This window comes from Hypanus sabinus, chromosome 3 (assembly GCF_030144855.1).
Source record: "Hypanus sabinus isolate sHypSab1 chromosome 3, sHypSab1.hap1, whole genome shotgun sequence".
Lineage (NCBI taxonomy): Eukaryota > Metazoa > Chordata > Chondrichthyes > Myliobatiformes > Dasyatidae > Hypanus > Hypanus sabinus.
This window is the reverse complement of record NC_082708.1, coordinates 109,524,938-109,548,950: the sequence shown is the minus strand read 5'-3', so window position 1 is coordinate 109,548,950 and position 24,013 is coordinate 109,524,938. Positions and strand designations below refer to the sequence as shown.

General features: G+C 40.8%; 1 protein-coding gene across 3 annotated transcripts in view; it reads right to left on the bottom strand.

Moving 5' to 3' along the window:
* Nucleotides 1-22,886, bottom strand: part of gria2b (glutamate receptor, ionotropic, AMPA 2b) — a 126,286-nt gene extending 103,400 nt beyond the window's left edge. For all 3 annotated transcript variants that reach the window (XM_059963359.1, XM_059963360.1, XM_059963361.1), the window contains exons 1-2: nt 22,793-22,886; nt 22,318-22,458 (exon numbers count right to left, since the gene is read on the bottom strand). In XM_059963359.1, coding sequence (XP_059819342.1) covers nt 22,318-22,458; nt 22,793-22,886 — 235 coding nt within the window. The remainder of the gene's footprint in view (nt 1-22,317; nt 22,459-22,792) is intronic.
* Nucleotides 22,887-24,013: the final 1,127 nt, after the last annotated feature.

Here is a 24,013-nt window from a genome sequence, read left to right as displayed (position 1 = left end):
TTAAATATAATGCTGCTGAGATACATCCTTGGATGCGCTGGGACACATCATCAGTGATGTAACCTGGGGTCATCGGATGTTTGAGGTCAGATACTCCTGCACGACGACCCAGCCAGGGTTGCGTCCAAGCAGCTTTTGTCACACCTTTTGATCCATAGCCATCTGGAGGCTTGCTCAGCAGCCTCTGTGTACAGTCCTGGTGACCTTTCTCTTTGCAGCTCTCGTAATGCCAAGGAGAGAGTGGGTTCTGCACAGCAAGGTGTCAGCAAAGCCTCTTTACTCCATCTCCATAGACTCCCATCATGCCTTCCACCCCTGTCTCTGGCACTGCTCTATCAACGCCTGGTATTTGGCTTTCTTATGCTCAAACACCTCAATCTAGTCTTCTCAAGGTTCTACCACATTTATAATTGAGACAAATATAAGTTTAACTCTATTTTTCTCTCCACAGTTGTTGCCAGGAGGTCTGAGTGCTTGTTGTGTTCACTATTGGACTATTAAACCCATTAACACTACCTCATTGCTTTTTTATTCCTATTTTTGCACTACTTATTTAATTTAACTTGCCATAATTCACATTTTTTCTCTGTTACATATTGCAATGTCTTGCTGCTGAAAAGACAACAATTTCAAGACATATGCCGGTGGTATTAAACCTGATTCTGATTCTGAATCTGTTGTGCTTTTTCTACTAGCATATGTAGTTTTTTTATTTTCAATTTAAGGAAGCAGGAAGGGTAGCTAACATATAGTAAAAAGCCACAGGACTTGCTTTCCTTTATCCTTTATTAGCTGAGGAATAACATGTAACAACAGGGACCTGACTTGAATACATGAACTGCTAGAATCATTTCACTCATACATACAGTTCTGATTAACACATTTCATGAAAAGTGCCCTGGAGAGAATGCACAGTATACATACCATGATGCAGCCAGGACTGGAAACCACAGGATCATAGAAACCTACAGCTTACGAGGCCATTCAGCCCAGTGCCTCTGCAATAGTCAGAAAGAGATACACTCACCTAATCTGAACTTCCAGCACTGGGTTCATAGACCTGCAGGTCAACGTCTTCAACTACACATCCAATTACTGTTGACGATGATTATTTCTGCCTCTCCCACCCTATCAGGTAGTGTGTCATGTTTCCATTCCACTCTCTTGACAAATTGTATCTTATATACAGGGTTGCACAGTAGAGTATTGGTTACCACAACGCTTTACACTACTAGCAAACTGGGTTTAGTTCCCACTGCTGTCTGTAAGGAGTTTCTACTTCTTCCCTATGATCACATGGGTTTCCTCTGGGTTCTCTGGTTTCCATCCCACAGTCCAAGGACGTACTGGTTGGTAGATTAATTGGTCATTGTAAATTGTCCTATGGTTAGGCTAAGGTTAAATTGGAATTGTTGGGCAGTGCAGCTTGAGGAGTCAAAAGGGCCAATTTTGTGTTGAATCTCAATGAATAAATAAATCATCTTCCCTCCTATTCATTGGCTCACATCTCTGCCTCTGTGTTTTGATACCCCTCTCCACCCACCCACAGTTTTTAGTCCAACATTGCATGCTTGATCACCTTAACTAAAACATGGGCTTCATCTTTACTTTTCCAAGACTTTTCAAAATATTCATTAATATCTCAAGTCTGTCTCTTCCATACAAACTACCTTTTCTTCTATAAGAATAAACTAGACTAGCTATGAGCGCTTTCTTTGATGTGGCTCCGAAAAGTCTTAATTAGGATGCATAACATTCTAAACAATCTTGGTAGAGGAAAGACCCTGTTCCTTTAGCCAAATGGCCAAAAAATAGAACAGGTGGTTTAGAATATATTCAATACCATTGGTTGAAGGATTTGAGAGTGGCTAAGCAGCTTCTTTTCCTCCAGTAAGAGGGAGATGGAAGTCTGGAACTCAATGTTTGAAAGTGTGGTAGAAGTAAAATCCTTCACCTCTTAAAAACATTCTTGAATGATGTACTTAAATTTGTAAGGCTATGAGCATGTACTGGAAAATAGAATTATGTTTGGCTCCCTTTTTCAACTGATGTGGACACATTTGACTGAACAACCTCATTCTGTGTCCTAAACTTTTGATAATTCTATGATTCTGAAATCATGAGTGACTCAGAGTATTCTTGATTTTCATGGTTCAGACTACTGTCAGGAGATTCAACTGCCAACATCAAGTTTATTTATTGAGATACAGTGCAGAATAGACTCTCTGACCCTTCACCCAGCAAACCCCATGTAACCCTAGCCTAATTATGGGACAATTTTCAATGACCAATTAACCTACTAACTGGTATGTCTTTGGACTGTGGGAGGAAACTGGAGCACTCAGAGGAAACTTGCACAGTCATTAGGAGAGCGTACAAACTCCTTATAGATAGCGGCAGGAATTGAATCCGGATTGCTGGTACTGTAAAGCGTTGTGCTAACCACTATGCTTCCTTGGCTGTAAATACTATATAAGTACACAACACTAAATAAATTAATGGAATTTAATTGAAAACAAATCTTCCCCATAAGTAGAGCATCTAACCACCGCTGCTGAGCTGCTTCTGTTGTGGTCAGAAGGTTTAGCCAGACACTCCTTTCATCAGTCAGCATTGTAACCCTGACCCAATCTTCACATCAAAGTTGCATTGATTCTGCTCAATGTTCTTTTTGGAGAATTACAGAGGAATTCTGACACTGGCATCCCATAGGTGACAGACACCAGGCACATTTGAGACAACACCCCCTGGCACCAGTCATGCTGCTTTGTGCTTTGCAAGGAGAAAAAATGTTAGTTGAAGTCTTGGCAACACCTGTCCATGCATTAATTCCCACCTCAACATCAAAGATTCCCAGTATTCCACCTGACCCACATCTGATGATCCATTTTATCCAATCTCCCGGCCTCCATTCCCTCTACCAACGCTTCCTTACCAATACAAAGTTGCTAGTGTGCACCTACATGTACAGAGCTGGTGTTCCCAGTGTCTCCAATACACAAGTTTCCCGATATCCCTGATCTTTTCCATCATGTAAAAGTGTTGCTGACCTCAGCACTGTTTCATTCCAACCTCCCACCCACCCAAACTAAAATGCAGGATAACGCGATCTTCTGCATCACCCCACCCATTCAGTGAAGCTCTGCGCATTGTTCCTTGTCTCCTAACATCCCCTCACCAGAAGAGTACTGGTGCACCCTTCTCCTTCCCTACTGGCACAAATCTGACCACTGAAGTGCTGATCAGTCTCCAACCCCTCACTTCCAGCCCACCCCCACCCTCAATCTCTGGGGCAGGTTCTTTTCAAATATAAAAAACACCATGTATGTTATGTTTTATGTAACTGGGATCTTGGGCCTGGTTACATCGAATTTCAATGCAGTGTAACAATGGTGCACTAGAATTTCTGGGTAAAAGTTCCTTTGCCATTTGGATACCTGTGGAAAATTTGGAGTGCCTGATAAACAAAGTGAGTTTTTTTTTACCTCAGAGAAACACTGTTTCTCTGCCCACAGATGCTACATGACCTTCCAATGATTTTCAGCATCCTGTTTTTATTTCATTACTGAACAACTACACGCTTTGCTTTATGTTGGTGGATTCAGGTGTTTTGCTTCCTGCTGCAGAATTTTTGCATTTCTCTGACATGACCCTAACCCAGCTGTTTTTGGGATGTGATTCAGCCTGGGTTAATACTAATTACACCTCAATCATTCCCTGTTTCTGTAATTAAGTCCTGCTGTTCATGGTCTCCTCTACTGCCATGATGAGGCCTCTGTCAGTTTGCAGGAGCAACCTCTCATATTCCATTTGGGTAGCCTCCACCCGACAGCATGAAGATCAATTTCTCCTACTTCTGGTAATTTCTCCCCTCGCCCCTTTTCCATTTCCCATTCTGCCTCATGTTTCACTCTTCTGACCTGCCTATCAACCCTCTCTGCTGCCCCTCCTCCTTCCCTTGTTTCCATGGTCCACTTCTCTCCCATCAAGTTTCTCCTTTGCCTTTTCCATCTATCACCTCCATGTCTGTCAGTTCATCCAGCCTCCACCACCCACCTACCTTCCCCCTTACCAGGTTTTGCCTGTTACCTGCCAGCTTGGACTCTTTCCCCTTTGCCCACCTTCCCCTTTTTCCTCCTACCTCTCCAGTTCTGATGAACAGTCTCGGTCCAAAATGTTGACTCTTTATTCCTCTCCACAGATGCTGCCTGACTGGCTGAGTTCCTCCAGCACTTTGTGTGTGTTAATCCGGATTTTCATCATCTCTGTTTATGATTTGCTGCTGTTTTCACCACTAAAATTGTGTCACACCTACTCATCAACTCTGTTGGTAACCTCCGAAATGTTAATAAAGAAGTTTAAAATGCACTGTCAATTAGCCATTTGTTTACACGTGTGTTATGCCATGGCGGACCTAAAGGACCTAACAAATCCAAAGAGGTGGTGAACAGGAAAATCAACCTGTTCTTTGTGTGGCATCACCGATATCTGAGACAAAATTCACCAGCAGGTATGACACACAGATTGAGTGGCAAATGCTGGGTCAAACACATCGAGGCAACCATGAAGGAGACACACCAACAGCTTCTCCTCATTTGGCGTTTGAGAAGATTTGTTATGTTACCAAAGACTCATAAAGATATATATAGATGTACAATAGAAAACATTCTGACTGGTCGCAACACAGCATGGTAGGCAACTCCTAAACAAATGATCAAAAGAGGCTGCAAAGAGTTGCAGACTCAGCTAGCACCATCAGAGGCAAATCACCTCCCCATCATCGAGGACATCTTCAGAGAGGAGATACCTCAAGAAGACAGCATCCATCATTAACGATCCTCACCATCTGAGAAATGCCCTCTTCTCACTGCAACCATCAGGGAGGAGGTACAGGAACCTGGAGACTCACACTCAGTGATCCAGGAACAGCTTCTTCTCCTCCATTGAATGTTCTATGAACCCAAGATTACAACTTTGTTATTCATTTTTTTGCAATATTTATTTTTGTAATTTATAGATTTTTATATCTTTGTATCATACTGCTGCTGCAAAGCAAGTAATTTTGTGTTGTATGCAGTAATAAACCTGATTCTGATCTTGAAATAGAAGAATTACCCTAACTTGCAGGCTCCTATTTCCATGTAGGTCACTGGTGATGATAGAAATGTTTCTGTCAGATTTTCATTGCTTGTAATTTCCAGAGGTTGCTCAGTAGAATGAGCAGTGAGCAGTGATGGGCAGATGAGCTGATGTTGCTCATGAGTTGGACTATCCCACCACCCCTGACCTGCTTCAGCTTATTTCTCCTGAAACCATGTACAGGTTGCCGCAGTATTCCTTTTGTCCTTTTACCAGTGGGAGGCTGCAGGGATCCTGGGAAAAGGCTGACCCTTGACGAATAGCTGTGCTTGTTGAATCTCAAGAACATTCTCCAGTAGCACCTGAGATTTTCTTGCTGTCAATTTCCATCAGCAACAATAGGAGTTGATGTCAAATGAACTGTTTACAGACTTGGCTTCCCAAAGCCACACTGACATCTCCACCCATTTCTGATGGTACTCAGGGTGAGCTGGCACATTATTTGTTCAAGACAAGAAACACTGTTATTTGGAGCATAGCAAGATCAGATATTTTCCAGGATGTATGTACTGAAAATGCTAGAAGTATCCAGAAGGTCAAGCAGCTTCCAAGCGGGGAGAAACAGAATTAATATTTCAGCTGATCACCTTTCTTCACAGCTGCTTAGTATTTCCAGCATGTTCCTAGTTCTAATTCAGATTTCAGTTTATTTTAATTTTGATTCATGGTGTCGTCTACACAATGTAACAGACATTATCAAAATATTGCAACAGAACAGCTTGATGATACAGCTGAAACAGAGAGGTGCTCTCACTACTTGGCTTAGACCTCAGTCAGAGAGACAATTGGTCACTGATCTTAGTCATCTCATTCTATTCCGCTGACAATTTTGAACTTATCTGCCCAATTCTTTCCCTCACTAATACTCCCTTATCTCTTCTCATCTCTGTATACTGCCTCTTGTCAATCTCCCTCCTCATTTTGCCCACCAATGTATGTCATTTGGCTACCGTCCTTTGCTTTGGTACACTTTGGGCCAGAAGCGAAAGACAGAGGCTTACTGAAATAAAAAATAAATGCTGGTTCAGTTTGTTTCTATCTGTCTCACTGGCTGAAGACTGGACAATCCAGAGAAAAAAAATATTAGTCAATGAAAAGTCAACTTTGGCTTGTGGCCAGCATCCTGGAGGCAAGGTCAATACATCTGAGGACAAAATCTGAACAGGGAATTTGCAGACATACCTTCTGGTAATTAAAGAAACATGAAAAGTACTTTGATAGAACTTCAAGTAGCAATAGACAATGAAAAGATCTGAGCAATGAAGGTACAGACTTCAGGTTTAAATGTTAGCATGATATTAAGCAAGTAAATTACACAAGCTTCAAATATATTATAGATTAACAACAACAGAATTTAAGATGCAGTTATTTAAAGAAATTTTACTTCTATTATTTTTTTTGTAAATTTTGAAGGAGCCATATGCAAAGATTCAAAGTTCAAGCTAAATTTTATTATCAAAGTACGTTTGTACATTTATGTCACCATATACAATCCTGAGGTTCATTTTCCTGTAGGCATACTTAGCAAATTTATAGAATAGTAACTATAACAGGATCAATGAAAGATCAACCAGAGTGCAGAACACAAAAACTGTGTAAATGCAAATATAAATAAGTAGCAATAACTAATGAGAACATGAGATAATGAGATAGAGTCAAAGGGGAGATCATTGCTTGTTGGAACATTTCAATGATGAGGCAAGTGATTCTACTTATTCCCTTTTAGTCAAGAACCTGATAGTTAAGGGGTAGTAACTGTTTTTGAACCTGAGTGGTGTGAGTTCTGAGGCTCTTGAAAATCTACCTGATGGCAGCAGTGAGAAGAGGCATGACCTGGGTGGTGGGGGAATCTCTGATGACAGATGCTGCTTTCCTATGACAGAATAGACATGTTCTACCACAGTTTAACAGTACGCTTTCCACCATAATTCCAATGCATTTCTTAGAACCTTATACGCAACATCATATTTTGAATCTCTAGGTTCTTGTAGTGGCAAAATGACTGAACCTACTAACGACACCCATCGAAAGGTGAATGCGAGGGAACAGGGCTTCATATTCCGCTGATCTCAGCAAAACATTGACAGCAGATATACTCAATTAAAGTAGTTCCAGTGATTTGGTTTATGATTAAGTTTGTACACCTTAAGTCATAAAACAAAGGGTTATTATTAGCTTTTCTAAAATAGAGTATTAATTGACTTTTCCTCACCATAAAGAAAAAAAATCCCTCCTCAAATCAGAACGCAGATACATCCAATGGCCTAAGTCATGCAAATCAAAGGGCAACTAAGAGGCCACATAACTAGCCTATATGTTTTAACAATTTCCAGTGAACTATATCTGGCACATACCTTTGGATTCTGGAGTCACTTTGTGCCTGTTGTGCTACTATCTTCAATCAAGCATTCACTCCTTTATTTACATTTTCTGAGGCAAGTTTGAATTTCAGTGTAATCATTAAAATGGTTAGAGTCACATACTTATACAGTACCCAAATGACCCTTCTGCCCATCACAGGCCTGACAACCTTGTTGCCCATCTAATCCCATTTACCCACTTCAGCGTTAGATCTTTCTCTGCCTCGGACTCGGAACCCGGACCTCGATTCGGACTCGGAACTTGAATCTGAACTTGGACCTTGGCTTGGACAGGAAGTTGAACCTTGTCTTGGAATCAGAGCTTGGATCTTGACTTGGACTCGGAATTTGGTTCTTGAATTGGACTTGGAACTTAGATCTTGACTTGCACTCAGAAATCGGACCACGAGCACTTAAAGGCTAGAAGAAGATAGTAAAGCATTTTCATGTAGCCATTTCCTCAGTTCGTAATGTAATTAAGAAATGGTAGTTAACAGGAACGGTGGAGGTCAAGTTGAGGTCTGGAAGACCAAGAAAACTTTCCGAGAGTACTGCTCGTAGGATTGCTAGAAAGGCAAATCAAAGCCCCCGTTTAACTACAAAAGACCTTCAGAAAGATTTAGCAGACTTTGGAGTGGTGGTGCATTGTTCTACTGTGCAGCAACACCAGCACAAATATGACCTTCATAAAAGAGTCATCAGAAGAAAACCTTTCCTACATCCTCAAAAACTTACCCCTGACATCTCCTCTGCACCTAGTGGGGTCGGAACAGGGTCCTATATAGCTGCAACATTACCTCTCGGCTCCTAATTTCAATTCCACGATTGATGAAGGCCAATACACTGTACGCCTTCTTAACCACGAGTCAACCTGCGCAGCTGCTTTAGGTGTCCTATGGACTCAAACCCCAAGATCCCTCTGATCCTCCACACTGCCAAAAGTCTTACCATTAAACTATATTCTGCCATCATATTTGACCTACCAAGATGAACCACTTCACACTTATCTGGGTTGAACTCCATCTGCCACTTCTCAGCCCTGTTTTGCATCCTATCTATGTCCTTCTGTAACCTCTGACAGCCCTCCACACTATCCACAACACACCACAACCTTTGTGTCATCAGCAAACTTACTAACCCATCCCTCCACTTCCTCATCTAGGTCATTTATAAAAATCATGAAGAGTAGGGGTCCGAGAACAGATCCCTTAAGTGCTTGCCTAAATACATGATGTTTATTTCTTTTCCACTATCTCCTCTGGCAGCAAGTTCCAGATATCAACTACTCTCTGTCCAAAAAAAAACCTTCCCCCTCAAATCCTCTTTCAAACTCCCCCCTCAGCCTCCTTGGGTAAAGAATCCCAGCCTATCCAATCTCTCCTCATATCTCAAGTCCTCCAGCCCAGGTAACATCCTGGTGAACCTCCTCTGCATTCTCCCCTACGCAGCCACTTTCTTCCCATGAACTACATGCAATGAACCATGTACAGAAGGCAGTCTTTTTCTTAAGTTGCAACAAATCAACTCAATTTTTATATTCCTTAACCCTTGAAAGCAAGGATGCTTTATGCCATCTTCACACTTCTATTTCTACTTTCAGGGAACTATAAGCTTGAAACTAAATGCAAGTTTTAAATCTGTCTAGAATTTAACTAAACTCAGTGGTCATGTTATTAAATATCTCCTGGACCTAATAAACTGGGCTCTGAATGCGTTCCTGGTCTTTTGCTGCTGTAGCCCATCCACTTCAAAGTTGAACATGTTGTTTGTTCGGAGATACTTTGCTGCACACCACAATATTAATGCCTGGTTATTTGACTTACTGTCACTATCCTGTCGAATTGAACAAGTTTGGCCAGTCTTCTATGATTTCTCTCATTAACAAGGTGTTACGGCCCACAGAACTCCTGTTGATTGGGTCAATGCTGTTCACACCATTCTCTGTAAATGCTAGTGATTGTTGTGTGTGAAAGTCCCAAGAGGTCAGCAGTTTCTGAGATATTCAAACCAACCGGTCCAGCACTAACAATCATTCCACAGTCAAAGTCGCTTAGATTACATTCCTTTCCCGTTCTGATATTTGGTTCTAAACGACGGATGAACATCTTAACCATGTCTGCTTGCTTTTATTCATTGAGTCGTTGCCACGTGATTGGCTGATTTTCATTAGTGAGCAGGTGTTTGCCTAATAAAGTGGCCAATGAGTGCATTTATCAATATCTCCACACTGAGCTTTTGACTCTGTGCTCCTCAAAAGAATTGCTATAAAATGTGATACCTAATACTGTGATTTCCGTAAACAGAGATCTTATTACATCTGGAACTTAGTCAGATTTATTACACGTGTAGAAGTGGTTAAGGAAGGGCAGTGCCAACGTTATTTATGTCCCACTATTATACAAGTGCAATGAAATGACTACTGAGTCACGATCACATAAAAATGCGCCACATCGGCAGAATTGGAGAATCGACGATAGCTGCTACTTATTCAGGATGCTTTCTTCCACAAGCACAGGAACTTTTACCCTTCACTGTATGAGCCAACTTCAATTTTTCTGTATAGTAAGTGTATTCATCAGAGTAAATAAATCTCGCTAAAAGTGTTAATTAGTGTGACTACCTTATATTCAGTAGAGTATAACAAATAACAGGCACTATGAGCAAAGCATTATCAATGCTTTATGGAAAAATATACAGCCTTTTTAAACTTATCTGCATTAATCTGTAAAACAAAGTGAACTTACAATCCAATTCTTCTTTCAAAAATAGTTACACTTTGTGCAAGTTAAATAATTCAAAATGAAAGTGACATATTGTTTAACAGATAAGCTACTTAAAAGTCTTGATTTTTCTTTCTGTACAACAATACAAATTGTGCTAAAATGTTCCAGCAATAAGACAAAAGAACTGGGTTTTCCCTCATCCACTGCAACACAAGAAGGTCCTTGTAATACCTCAAAAATAGCATGAACTCCATTTACATTACTGGGCTAAAATGTCTTGGCAGAATAATAGCAGGTTTAATGGACCTTGTTATTAGTACATAAATGACCCAACAATTAGTGCTGATGACAAGATACCAACACATTTGATAATCCCCACAAGTTGCTGGAAAATTTAGTACCACTTTAAACTTTAACCTCTTGAAAAAATTAGGATTTGCTCTTGATTTCCCCTTCAAGGCTGAAAAATGACAGCATATGCCCCCACAATACTAATAAATTTCTCTGGCTCGGTAACACAATAGAAGAAGAGTGGAGTCTCACTTCTTCAAATGGAAGACTTCGTTCAGTGTTGGAATCAGGTTTAATATCACTAGAGTATGTTGTGAAATGTGTTGTTTTGTGGCAGCAGTGCATTGCAATACATAATAAAAAACTAAATTACATTTAGAAATATTTACAACTAATTAAATTAAATAAGTAATGCAAAAAGAGACCACCAAAAGAGCAAAAAAAAAGTGAGGTAGTGTTCATGTGTTCGTTACCTGTTCATAAATCTGATGCCAGAGGGGAAGAAGCTATTCCTAAAATATTGAGTGTGTATCTTCAAGGCTCCTGTATCTCCTCCTTGATGGCTGCAAGGAGAAGAGGTTAGACCCTGGGTGATGGGGGTTCTTATTGATGGATGCCACCTTCTTGAAGCATTGCCTTTTGAGGGGGTCCTCAGAGCTAGAAAGGCTAGTGCCTATGAAGGAGCTAGCTGAGCTATTAACTCAAGATGTACAGACAAACTGGATGAACTCAGCAGGTCGGGCAACATCCGTTGAAATGAGCAGTCAACATTTCAGGCCAGGACCCTTTGTCAGGATGGAGCTATTAACTTTCTGCAGCCTTTTCTGATCTTGTGGACTGGCTCTCCATACCAGACAGTGAAGCAACCAGTTAGAATCCTCTCTACTTGTAAAAATTTGCAAGAGGCTTTGGAGACATACCAAGATTCATCAGACTCCTAAAGAAATATAGCCACTGTCATGCCTTCTTTGTAATTCCATCAATTTGCTGGACCCAGGATTGATCTCCAGAGTTGTTGACATTCAGGAACTTGAAATTGCTCACCTTTTCCACTGCTGATTCCTCGATGAGGACTGATGTGTGTTCCCTCGACTTCCCCTTCCTGAAGTCCGCAAGCCGTTCCCTGATGGTACTGACATTGAGTGCAGGGTTGTTGTTGCGACACCACTCAACCAGCTGATCTTTCTCCTGAAGGCTACCACATCACTATCTGAAATTCTGCCAATGATCGTTGTGTCATCAACAAATTTATAGATAGGGATTGAGTTAGGCCTAGCCACACAGCTGTGGGTGTAGAAGAAGTAAAGCAGTGGGCTGAACACGAATACTTGAGGTGTGCCAATGTCGATTATTAGTGAGGACGAGATGTTATTTCCAATCCACACAGATTGTGGTCTCCCAGTGAGGAGGTCAAGGATCCAGTTGCAGAAGGAGGTACAGAGGCCCAGGTTCTGGAGTTTGTTGATTAGAACTGAAGAGATGATGGTGTTGTGTGCTGAGCTGTAATCAATGAACAGCAGCTTAATGTAGGTATTCCTATTGTGCAAGTGATCCAAGGCCAAGTGCAGAGCCAGTGTGAATGCATCTATGGTATATCTGTTGTGCCAATAGTCCAGTCCTTGCTTATGCACAATTGATCTTGGCCATGACCATCCTCTTAAAGCACTTCATCACAGTAGACATAAGTACAACTGGGTGATAGTCTTTGCGGCAGCTCACCCTGCTCTTCTTGGGTAGTGGAATGATTGTCGCCCTTTAGAAGCAAGTGGGAGCCTCTCACTGCAGCAATGAGAGAATGAAGATGTCCCGAAACACTCCCGCCAGTTGGCTGCCACAGGTTTTCAATACCCTACCAGGTACACCAACAGGGCCCGACATCTTGTGAGAGCTACCCCCCTTGATGACGGCCCCCGATACAGAGGTCACAAGGTCATGAAATGATGCTAAGACTCGCACACGTGTAGTTTTATTCTCCTTTCAAAGGCATTGAGCTCACCTGGGAGTGAAGAATCACAGCCACTCATAATGTTAGGTTTTGCCTTGTAGGAAGTAATTGTCTGGAAACACTATCAGAACTGATGTGCATCCAATTCCGTCTCTAACTTCAATCAGAGTTGTTATTCGTTCTATGTCATTCCTTGCTTCCTTACTCTGATCTTACTTTCCCTCAAGCTCTCTTTCTTCCACTGCCTCTCTAATTGCTATACTTCCATCTCCAGTATTCCCCGTATCTTTTTCTCTAACCTCACTGGCATCAGATTAGGAGATAAAGTTATTTTTACCATTCCTCTTGGTTTCATCCCGCCCATAACGTCTGCTGCTTCCAGCAAGTTGAGGGTATAGTATAAAGCTGAATGAAACTGCTGAAGTGAATGCTTGGCCATTTGTTGTGACTGACAGCTCTCAGGAACCCGCTTGATTTTTGAAAGATTTCCATTCCATCTTCAGAGACAATATAATATGGAATAAATGTTCATTCTTATGACAACATTTGAATCTCTATAGTTATCTGGAAGTTGTTTTTATCCATTTACCAGTCTGCAGAAATACCAAGTGCCTTTCATGGCCTCCTAAAAAAATCAATTGGCGCATAAAATATAATATTTGCATAACAACATTTTTGTACTTTGGGATCAAGGCATTGAATGAAGCATGTTTTCTTAGTTTCCTAACAGAAAGATCAATGAAATTTGGACTGATAATTCAGGAGTACTGAATAAAGTATAGGTGCTGTGAATGCTATTCAAGTGTTCCTTTAACTTTACATTATTTGTATTTTTTCTTGTCAGCCAACAAACAGATCACAGGTTCGAATCCTAGAAAGATATCTGTCACTCAAAGGTTGTGTCAGTGTGGTAATGTAATCAGCCCCAGCTGAGATGACAGATGGACTGCCACAAGCCATTCCACACTGAGGGAAGGAAAATATCTCACTATTTGATTTGACACCTTTTGAGAAGGTCTTGTCTGTGAAGTGGAATTGACAAAAGCAAAAGAAGCTCATGTCAACAATTTCCTGACTCATGGCAGTGTGTTGACTAAATAAAAAAATGTACTTGGGCAAAGACGGAAGCAGACCAAAATATTTTACATGATGGTTGCAGAGATTATTAATATGTGTTGCCCTAATTTCTAAACAAATGATATTTATTTTCACTGTCTATATATTTCTGGGATTTCCATCCCATCTTCAGGAGACAATCAGGAAATCATCCTCTCTCCAGCAATATCTGAGAATTCACTGATATCCTACCCCATGAGACAGAACTTTATACTATAAGTTCACCTGAAATTTTGTGGAATCTCACCTGTGGTAAGTTTCCACAAAAGTGCAGGTTAAAATTTTTCATGGAACACAGACAACTAGGTTTAGTTGTTACATCTTCTACCAACAAGTAGTAAGTTATAGCAAAATGCATATTTTAAGTACATTATATCTTATTTTAAAGAATCGTGCAGAATCCTAATATGGAGTAAATTTTCATCAATAAACTAAAAAGCATAGTAAATGGACCTTGACTGAATCTTTGAATTTCAAGGGCAATAATTTTTAAAATAGAAATAAAAATATAGAAGCTGCATCCAAGACTCTAGTGATACTCTGCCATCAGTTAAACTCTTAATAAATGAACTTTAGAAGGAAAGTCTTAAGCTCAAACAAATCTGTTAATTTGTATTCAAGATAAATTCTGACATAATGAATAACTGTATGCAAGTCACTACAGTCATGAGCAATTCTAAGATAAGTATGTTTCAATATCAAAACGGAAATTATTTAAATACATTAAATTAATTATTTGTAAAATTAGTGAGCTACATCATGTGCACTAGTCCCCGTACCCGTAGTATCCAGGGCATCTTAACGCGCGGTGCCTCAGAAAGCCGGCCTCCCTCACCCAGGTCATGCCCTCTTCTCATCAGGAAGGATGTACAGAAGCATGAAAGCACACATTCAATGATTCAGGAACAGCTTCTTCCCCTCTGCCATCAGATTCCTGAATGGACACTGAACCCATGAACACTACTTCACTACTTTTTTATATCCTATTTTTTGCACCACTTATTTAATATAACTATTTAATATATACATACAGGAATTCACAGTTTTCACTTTTTCTCTCTATTATCATGTACTGCTGCTGTAAAGTTAATAAATTTCATGACATATGCCAGTGATGTTAAACCTGATTCTGATTCTGAAATCACTGAATGTTCTCTTAAATACATTAAAGACAATGGTAATGTAGGTTCATTTCTGGTGTTGACGAACCCAAATCTATTTTAAAAGTACCCTGTTGATCGACTTAACATTTTGAAACTGGTATCCAATTCCAGTTTTCAATTTTCAACATTAGAAGACATTATAGTAACGCTGTATCATTTGGCTGTATTCGTATACAGTTCAATGACAATTAAACTTGAATGGGATTGAATGCTGCTCAATCCTGTATACTTGACCATTGAACATTCACTTACAGACTGTAATTCTATGAGCTTCGTTTATATGGTTCATTTACTAGAGGACAGGGAGCTGGGTATCTTTGGTTCTACCAGTTATCATATCCAATGAAATTGAAACCAGTATTCAAAATGTTTTGTAAGTCTTAAAATTTCTAAATCCATGTTTAAAGTAAATCTGTCCAAAAATCAATAACAGGCAAAGGCAAAAAGATCCAGATGTGTTGCATGCTACTTTGCTAGGAGTAAGAGAGAAGTTAACAACAATTTCTTTCCACTCTGTTGTCTAGCACATCCAACGATTAAATGGCACATTATAACTAAAGAAATTTGAATGTCTTAAGATTTAGAGAAGAGACAAAAACAATAATTGTTACAAGAGCATTTAGTTACCCAGGAAAGGGTTTTGGAAAGGATCGTCATGTGTAATTGATATGAAAAGATTAATGCGTTGCTAGCTATACTGCTGAACAACTTTACATTATCGATCAGAAATCTTGCAGTAGCTGCAATACGATCGCTAATTCAATAAGACTGACATGTGCTTAAAAGAATGGTGCTGTGCTTGCAAAATGAAGCAACATTTTGAATAAAGCCCTGTCCCTATTTTACAATTTGTCTAGCATGAAACATAATACATGTCTGAAATGATTCCAGGACAGACTCCTGGCCCTGGCGATATCTTCTCAGTGCTCGATGATATTGGCATTATTTATGTCAACCTGCAACTTATAAAGATGAAGATGCGCATTCTCAGACTTTTCATTGTCCTCAATAGTCTCCCAGCTCTATCATGCAATTCACTTGGAGCCTCACCACTCACATCCCTAGCCTGATCAACCAGAATATTTAGTGCTGCGGTTCACTGAGCCAAAACAAGCCCTCCCTGCACATGGTTGCTGAGAGGAAAGGCAAGGACCCTAAGTAAATAACATCAGGTCGCAATGCCTAATTGCAGTCATTCACACCATCTAGGGAAGTGTGGTGACGGTGAGTTTAGTTGGGAGGGACAATAAAGGAGTCTGCGATTAGACTGAGTATAAATTTGAAGGGCCCGGGAATGAGGAAACAAAAAGGCTAAATCTGATAGGATGTTAGAAAAAGTGGAAAGAGTGACCAATTTCAAGTTCCTGGGTGTCAATATCTCCAAGGATTTAACCTGGACCCAACATATTGATGCAGCTACAAAGAAGTGGCTATATTTCATTAGGAGTGTTGAGATTTTGTATGTCACCAAAAACACTCACAAATTTCTACAAATGTCCCATGGAGAGCATTTTAATTGGCTGGATTACCATCTGGGTAAGGCATGGAGGGGTGGGGGGGGGCTACTGCACAGCATCAAAATAAGCTGCAGAGAGTTATAAACTCCGTCATAAGCACCAGCTTCCGCAGTATCCAGGATGTCTTCAAGGAGCGATGCCTCAATAAAGCCCCATTTCTTCGTTATGGACTCCCATCACCCAGGTCATGCCTTGTTCTTACTGTTACCATCAGGAACGAGATACAAGTGCCTGAAGGCACATACTCAGCGATTCAGGAACAGCTTCTTCGTCTCTGCCATCTGATTACTGAATGGAGATTGAACCAATGAACATTACCTCACTGCTTCTTTTATTTCTATTTTTGCACTACTTATTTAACTATTTTATATATATACTCTACTGTATTTCACAGTTTTTTCTATTCTTATGTATTGCATCGTATCGTTGCCGCGAAGACAAAAAATTTGCAACAAAAACGGGTGGTATTAAACCTGACTCTGATTAAAAGTTGTGCAGGAGTGAAGGAGAGTGGAACTAGACTAGGCAAGATTGATGAGAGATCTTCAGCTGAGGGAAGAGAGGGTACAACACTGTCTGGTTGCACTGCCTGAGAGTGTTTAGTAATGTATCTGGGACTAAAGAAGAAGAATTATTGAAACAAGTTCACTTAGTATCCTTCTGCAAATTGGAGGGTCTTGTTCCTACTGTGTGACTCCCCTGAGTAGCAAATGAAGAGGAGCCTGCGATCAAGCTCAGGAAACGACATGCAAAACACAGATGATGAAGTTCCCGATGAATGAAAAGGAGACCATCAAAGTGAAAATGAAAAGGCTGAGAATCTTGACCTCTATCTGAAGTTCATCTGAAGCAGTCGTTTCACATATGATAAAAATCACCGCAAACTAAGAAAAGGTTTCCAGCACCAGGAATATTGCCTGTAGGGAAAAAAATGCTTCATTTAGCAAACTAAATTGTCAAAGAAAGAAACATAAGAGTTTCAGGAATATGGAGCATAAAAAAACCTCTTGAAGCAACCACTGATGCAGTGTTTCAACCCGAAAAGACACCATTTTTACTTCCCTACAACCCCAGCCCCACTGTTGCTGCTCGATCCACTAGATTCTTCCAGAAGTTGCATTTTTTTAGCTATTAAAGATACTCCATTCTATAAGCAAATGCGCTCACTCCTGGACTCATGCTGAATCACTGCAGATCAACAACTCAGAGGGGGAAATGGGTTTCCGGAGGCGGCAGTGGCCCAGCGAGGGGGTGTTGGCTGAGGAGTGCAAGCCAGCAGTCTGATTGGTGACAGTCAGCAAAGTGAGTAGGTTCCATTGTCCATCACCAACTAATTTCCCTCGGGTGACCCCGTTTCTTCGGACGGTGCATATATCCCGAGAGACCGACGGTGCGGGCAGTCCCGCCAACCCTTCCTGCTGCACGGAATGCTGAAGGGCCTCAGCCCGAAGTGTCGATTGTACTCTTCTCCACAGACACTGCCTGGCTCGCTAAGTTCCTCCAGCATTTTGTGTGTGCTACTCAGGCTTCCAGCATCTGCAGGCTTTCTCTTGTTTGTGACTTTTCCTGCTGCCCTTTATACACTGGCCCTCACTCAGAACCAAGAGCGGGAACCCAGCCGTCGTGCAATGCAAGCACACCTTGCCACTAATCTCATTGTCAATAATATATGGGAAAAATAACTTGCTACTGAAGTAACCTTGTACTTAATTGATAGAATTTATGGCTCAGAGAAGGTTCAGTCCATAACGATGAGGCTACGTGTGCCACAAGATTGGGAGGGGGTGGGGTGTGATTCCCTTTGTACTCCATCCGGACAGAATTAAAATTGACAAGGCCTTTTCCAAACCAAAGAAGTCCCCTATTCAATACATTAACTGTGACATTTCCATTGATTTGCCCATTTTTATATAACAAAGTTGCATCCCAAAGACTGAGATCATTCTTTGCTCTCAAGGACAAATCTCTCTCACCTCTAGCTGATTGTATGTCCCAGCATCTGCCATCTCTAGTGTCCTCTATCACCGTTTTGTTTCTTTTCTTGTAGATCATTAATAAAAAGCAACAAGGTCTTCCTCATACATCATATTTGCACAGTAGATCACTAAATTGTACAAGCCAGGAAGATTTCCTTTTTCAACTGCAGATTCATAATGAATTATCTCATTATGACTGGGCAAAGATGCTCTATTTATAGATCCCCACTAGGAATAAGCTGAGTTTGCATCCATTCCTGCGTGCTTACTAGCATCTCCACAATGGAAGTAAATATGTGGGTGCTCTGCATGGGCAGCAATCAATTAAATGCACACTTGGGTTTGCCAGAGCTTGTCATGACATCATTCTGGGTTAAATTCTGCCACATTCCAGAAAAAAAAACTCTTGTTGTGGTCAATTATGCCAGCTTTATTTATGATATGCATTTAATTAGGCAAATATTTCCACAGTAATATTAATCAGAAAGACAACTATCCATGTGTTATTCACTGTAGATGAAAGACCAAAGGCTTTAAAGCTAGGGCTGAAGCAGTATACAGAATCAATAAAGAGATAGAGGTGGAAAGATTTAGAAAATCCCAGAAGTAAGAGTCTCGGCATCTGAAGGCACAGCCAACAAAGGTGGAAGACCAAGAGGCCAGAATTAGCGGCACAAGAGGCAGTTTTTGATGTAACATAGGGAAAGGTCCAGTGAGGGATTTGATGCCAAGAGTGCAGATTTCACAGAAGCCCAGTAAAAATCCATAAACATGCACACATGGCTGAATGGGGCGGCAGGGTACTGGAAAACAATACCAGCGACCCGGGTTAATTTGCCACCGCTGTGTTCTCCCTGTGACTGTGCGGGCTTCCTCCTGGGGCTCTGGTTTCCTCCCACAGTCCAAAAGGTGTACTGGCTGGTAGGTTAATTGGCCATTGTAAATAGTCACGTGATTTGGCTAGAATTAAATTGTGGGATTGCTGGGCGGCACAGCTCAAAGGACTGGAAGGGGCTACTCCACATTGAATGTCAATAAATAAAAACACATAAATAGATGTCACATCTTAAAGTTATAACTTCATTCAAGTTAGCCATTGTTATTCACACATTCATTTTGATCTATATTGTGCTTTACAATATGTAAGGTTTAGTAGTTGTTGCCGCCATGTTCCATTGGATCAGTTCTCCCAGACTAGCTATAGACCTGTGCATAATTACTCAGGCCGTTTTTGATTTAATATTAAAGACCATCAAATGCATGCGCATGAACATTGGCAGGGTAATCTTCCGTGAATCAAAATAATTCCATGTAATGACACATAATTGATATTGATATAATTACTGAGACTGAAGGGCCAATCCCCAAATTAAGTTTACCACAATTATTAAATGTCTCAATTATATCAAATCAATTAGCAGTTGGGTATTTAGGATTTTTTTGTTTTGTTTTGCTGTAGATTAGGAAACTGGAAAGGAATCCCAACATTTTGAATCCGAGTATTGTCAGGGATGACAGCACAATTCAGCCAGTGCACAGCAATCCACTGTATAGTGGATCCAATCCAAAAGTGCCAGCTCCACATATATCCTTAGATTAATACAGTTTGGATGAAGAACTGTCACTGCACACTTTACTTGCCAGTGAGGAATTTGAGCCAAGGGATATGATAGTGCAGCCTGAATCTGAATGGTGGCAGAATCTGGATAAATTAAAGGGGAGAGGTGAAGTTGTGGGGTGAGTTTGTGAAAACATGTAACCCTGTTGGGCCGAATAGCCTAACGTTGGGCTGACCGGGCTGCCCCCTGGTGGTAAGCGAACCGCCCTCGTCTTCTGCAATTGTAGGAATGAGAGACTGGCAATGCAGGCAGGAATTGATGCCTTCGTGCTTCATCATTCAAACGAGCTCGAGATTCCCCTCTAGAACCACTTACCCGAAAATCCTCAAACTGTTGACAGTTTAATCACAAGGCACATTTATGTTCTTTTAAACGTGAGTTTGCAAAGGCTGGGAGCCTATTTTGCGATCTGATACGAAGATTGGCACCGTCAGCCAAGCTGACAGTGAATTCGCACACAGGAGACCAGCCATTTTATGAAAGGGGGGATCTAGCAGTTTACAGAACCAGGATTTAGCTTTGGTTCGTCGGATCACGGCAATCCTTCACATATTCTGAAATATATAAATATATAAAATAAACATCTACGGAGGGCGCTGAAATTCAGCTTATTATAAATACAAACGACTTAAATGCAGGATTGAAGAAAGGGGCTCTCTGCACGATTTGGTTCCCATTTCCATCCAAAGCATCAGATGGCCGTGACGTAAATCGGATACTTTGCTTTAGCCCAATTAATGTTTCTACAACACAAAAAAAAGGAACTCTGTGTACTGCCCAAAGAATTATATGTGTGGCATTAATATTCATGTGCTTCTCGAATACACATACACCATATCAGTTCCAATGACAGGAGAACGGAAATCCACTCAAACGTTTTTTTCCCGGCGTCTGCGATATTACAGATCGCCTCCGCATACCTGAGTGTGAGATCCTGCTCGGTGTTGTGGATCGCCGTTATTTTATTTCAGAGTAAAGTGCACTTGGCTGTGTTACAATTTCATTGTTTTTTTTAAATTTGTAAGCGACACTGAAGTCTTATATCGACAGTCCCAACGCATTTCCAAAGTGGGATCGCAGTTCAGGCAGTATCGCAGTAGTAAATTGGACAGCCAGCGTTCGTCGGTCAATCTCAGGAAGATATTTGTGAAATTGGCACGATTATGTAATCAGAACCAGTCCTCGCGGATAAATAGGGCTGCACGAGTGCCAAGTAAATTTATAATATTCCCATTGAATTCCATTGTTTAAACTTGGAACCCAATTAAAGACGCGCATTTAGTTATATTGTTCGAGTTACATAAATATGTAAATGAAAGCAGTTTAATTCCCCCCCCCCCTCCAGCCTCGCACAGAGAATACAAAATCACAGCGGCAGCCAGCATCCATAACAAAAATCTCACAACAAGCTACACAGTAAAGCTACAAAGCAAGAGGAATGCACAATTACATCGAGTCTTAATGAACACAGGGACACATTATTAGCTTGCCTCGTATAACTGAGACGAACAGAACCCCCGCCCCTTCCTTTCTAGCTTTCTCTTCCGTGGCTCCAAGGAATGCTCCGAAAGCCCGTTCTGTAATGCTGATCTCACCTTGTGTAATGGAATTTACGCATCTCGCTCCTGTCCCTACCACTTTTCGGCAATGTATGAAATATAGTCATTTACTGTGGATGGTGATGGTGTATTGCTTAGTTAGTCCTTTACTAGTGAAACTAATAATCACGATCGGCCGTGTTAAAAAAGATGAGACCAAGCTGTGAGTAAGTATGTTGCTGATTGATCGATAGCCCCTCACTATTATTGTTTTGACGACATGTATGTATTCTGCACTGTGTCGGTGTTATACCACTGCAGTGGTGTGACGTCAGCGTTATATCACCCACTTTGTGACCTAACTTTGTGACATCAGAAATCATAATGACCAGCGTTAGTTGCTTTACAGTTGTAGAACCAGGATGCATGATTTGGGACCCGACCTAATAACCCACTGGTGTCTCCCCAGCTCGTTAGTTATCGCAAAGGCTGCATCTCATTCAAAATATGTGACAGTACAGGGGATGGAGCCGCTCCCTCCCGCCCTCACCATCTTTACGCTTCCCCTCGACAGCGCGCTTCTTGTTTGCGGACAGTGGTCATGCCACAAAATATAAACGGTGCCTGGAGAAAAATGGTTCAGAACACAGACACATCATACTAACAGCCAAAACAATGAGAACGGCTATATGAATTTTACATATTTGGCTTTCAGCACTCATGATATTTTATCTCCCCCCACACACACACACACGCACACGCACTACAACAGCCTTGGCACAGAGAAATGCAACATCGCATTCAACCGGTACCCAAGTTGAAGCAGACTGATCATTAACACTGAGTTAGCTGTCCCTGTCGCTCATGCTAAGGGACTCAAACATTCCAGTACATTTCGCAGTGCCCGCCTTGGTCGGCAAGATTACTTACATGCGTTGGTTATGGCGAAACTGTTTGCTACTTCCAAATTGTCAACATGGGGCGTCAGCCTCAGTTCATGTGAATTATGCTGGAAAATTCCTAAACGAAATGCACTGTATTCCTGATCTGCTCCTCTCGGGAATAACCCCCCTATTAAAACAAAAAAATATATGTAACTAGTTTTACCCTTACACTTCAAATGAACCTCATCAGTATATTTTTGTCTTATGGCTATAATAAGATTCTGAAGGTTTTGAAAATTTAAAATTACTGATGCTAAAATCTGATTGATAGTTTAGTCGAGAAGTAAACAGCTATTCAAAAAATTCATGAAAGTCACTCGTTCTGGGTCTAATGCTTTATGACAGAAATGCAGAGACGAATACGATCGATAGAATTGGGATTTTCTAAAAAAAATCATGAAATAAAATGAAATAAAGATTTTATTTGCCAATGAAAATAATTTTAGGGGAAGATAACTCACCGATTTGAACGCTGGTGGGGGAAGAGGCACTGAATGCCAGTCCGCATAACCAAGAAGCCAGGAAGACCGATATATGCTGCATAATCTTTTGCATTTCCGAAGAAGAATACTGCAACCGCGTTATAATCCTTCCTTTTCAGGATCTGTTGTAATGTTCAGGTCCTGTACATAACGCCGTTTTCGAGAAAGGGGGGAGAAAAGGAAAGACGACGATAAAACACCTGGCCGGCTAGCGCTGCTTTTCTCGGTTGGGGGAAAACAGGCAGCAGTAAGAAGAAGGACGGTGGGAAAATGTGAAAAGCAGTTTAGCACTGCGCTTTACCCAGCAACACCTCCCAGCACAGCCACGCTGCCAGAGACATGTCCTGATTCTTAATAAATCCGAACACACGAAAAAAAACGATTAGCGACCGAACACATGCACGTTTCTCCCTACCAATCCAGAGAGGAGTTCACTCGGAACCATGAGGCGTCCATGTTATTCAGTATGTTTTCTCCACCTTCACATATTCCCGTCACTTGCCATCAACATATTAACGCCACTATTAGAATTGCTTATTTTACCTTACCTGCCTAGCGTGGCTCATGTCGAATGACAAAGAATGGTATCTGTTAAGAGTGGGGGCGGGGGTGAGAACCAAATTACCCGTAGTCCTCATTGTGCAGGTTTGCATTAGGAACACACGGTTTACTAATAAATTATCCATTTATATTACGAATTCACGAAGCTCACACTAATTTCCGTCCGAATTGATGTGGGAACATTACTAGTTCATATTTTAATGCAAATATGAAATAATAATTGTCAGGTAGCAATCATACAACATTGTCGTTCATTCATTAAACATCAGCCTGACAGTCGTTCGGATCTATTCGCACGGGCAGCACAACTCATCAAAAATATTAATCATATTACCGCTAATGATCTTGTTTCTAATCAAACTTCCAAGATGATTTAACAGAATCTCACATAATAATTAATATCATTTTAATCATCTCTGTTAACTTTAATATTCTATTAGCCCATTTGCAACATCTTAAGTAGGATAAGTTATTTGGTAAAAAAAATCAATGTTGGTAATAGCAGAATTTTTCAAACAAACCTCTTCAGTAATTGCGATATTCAAAAGAAAAACTAAAGGCGATGCTTCTCTTTTGCGGATCATTAATTAAATCTATTTTTCCCTTATCAGAAACAAGTTTGATAAACTAGTGATAACG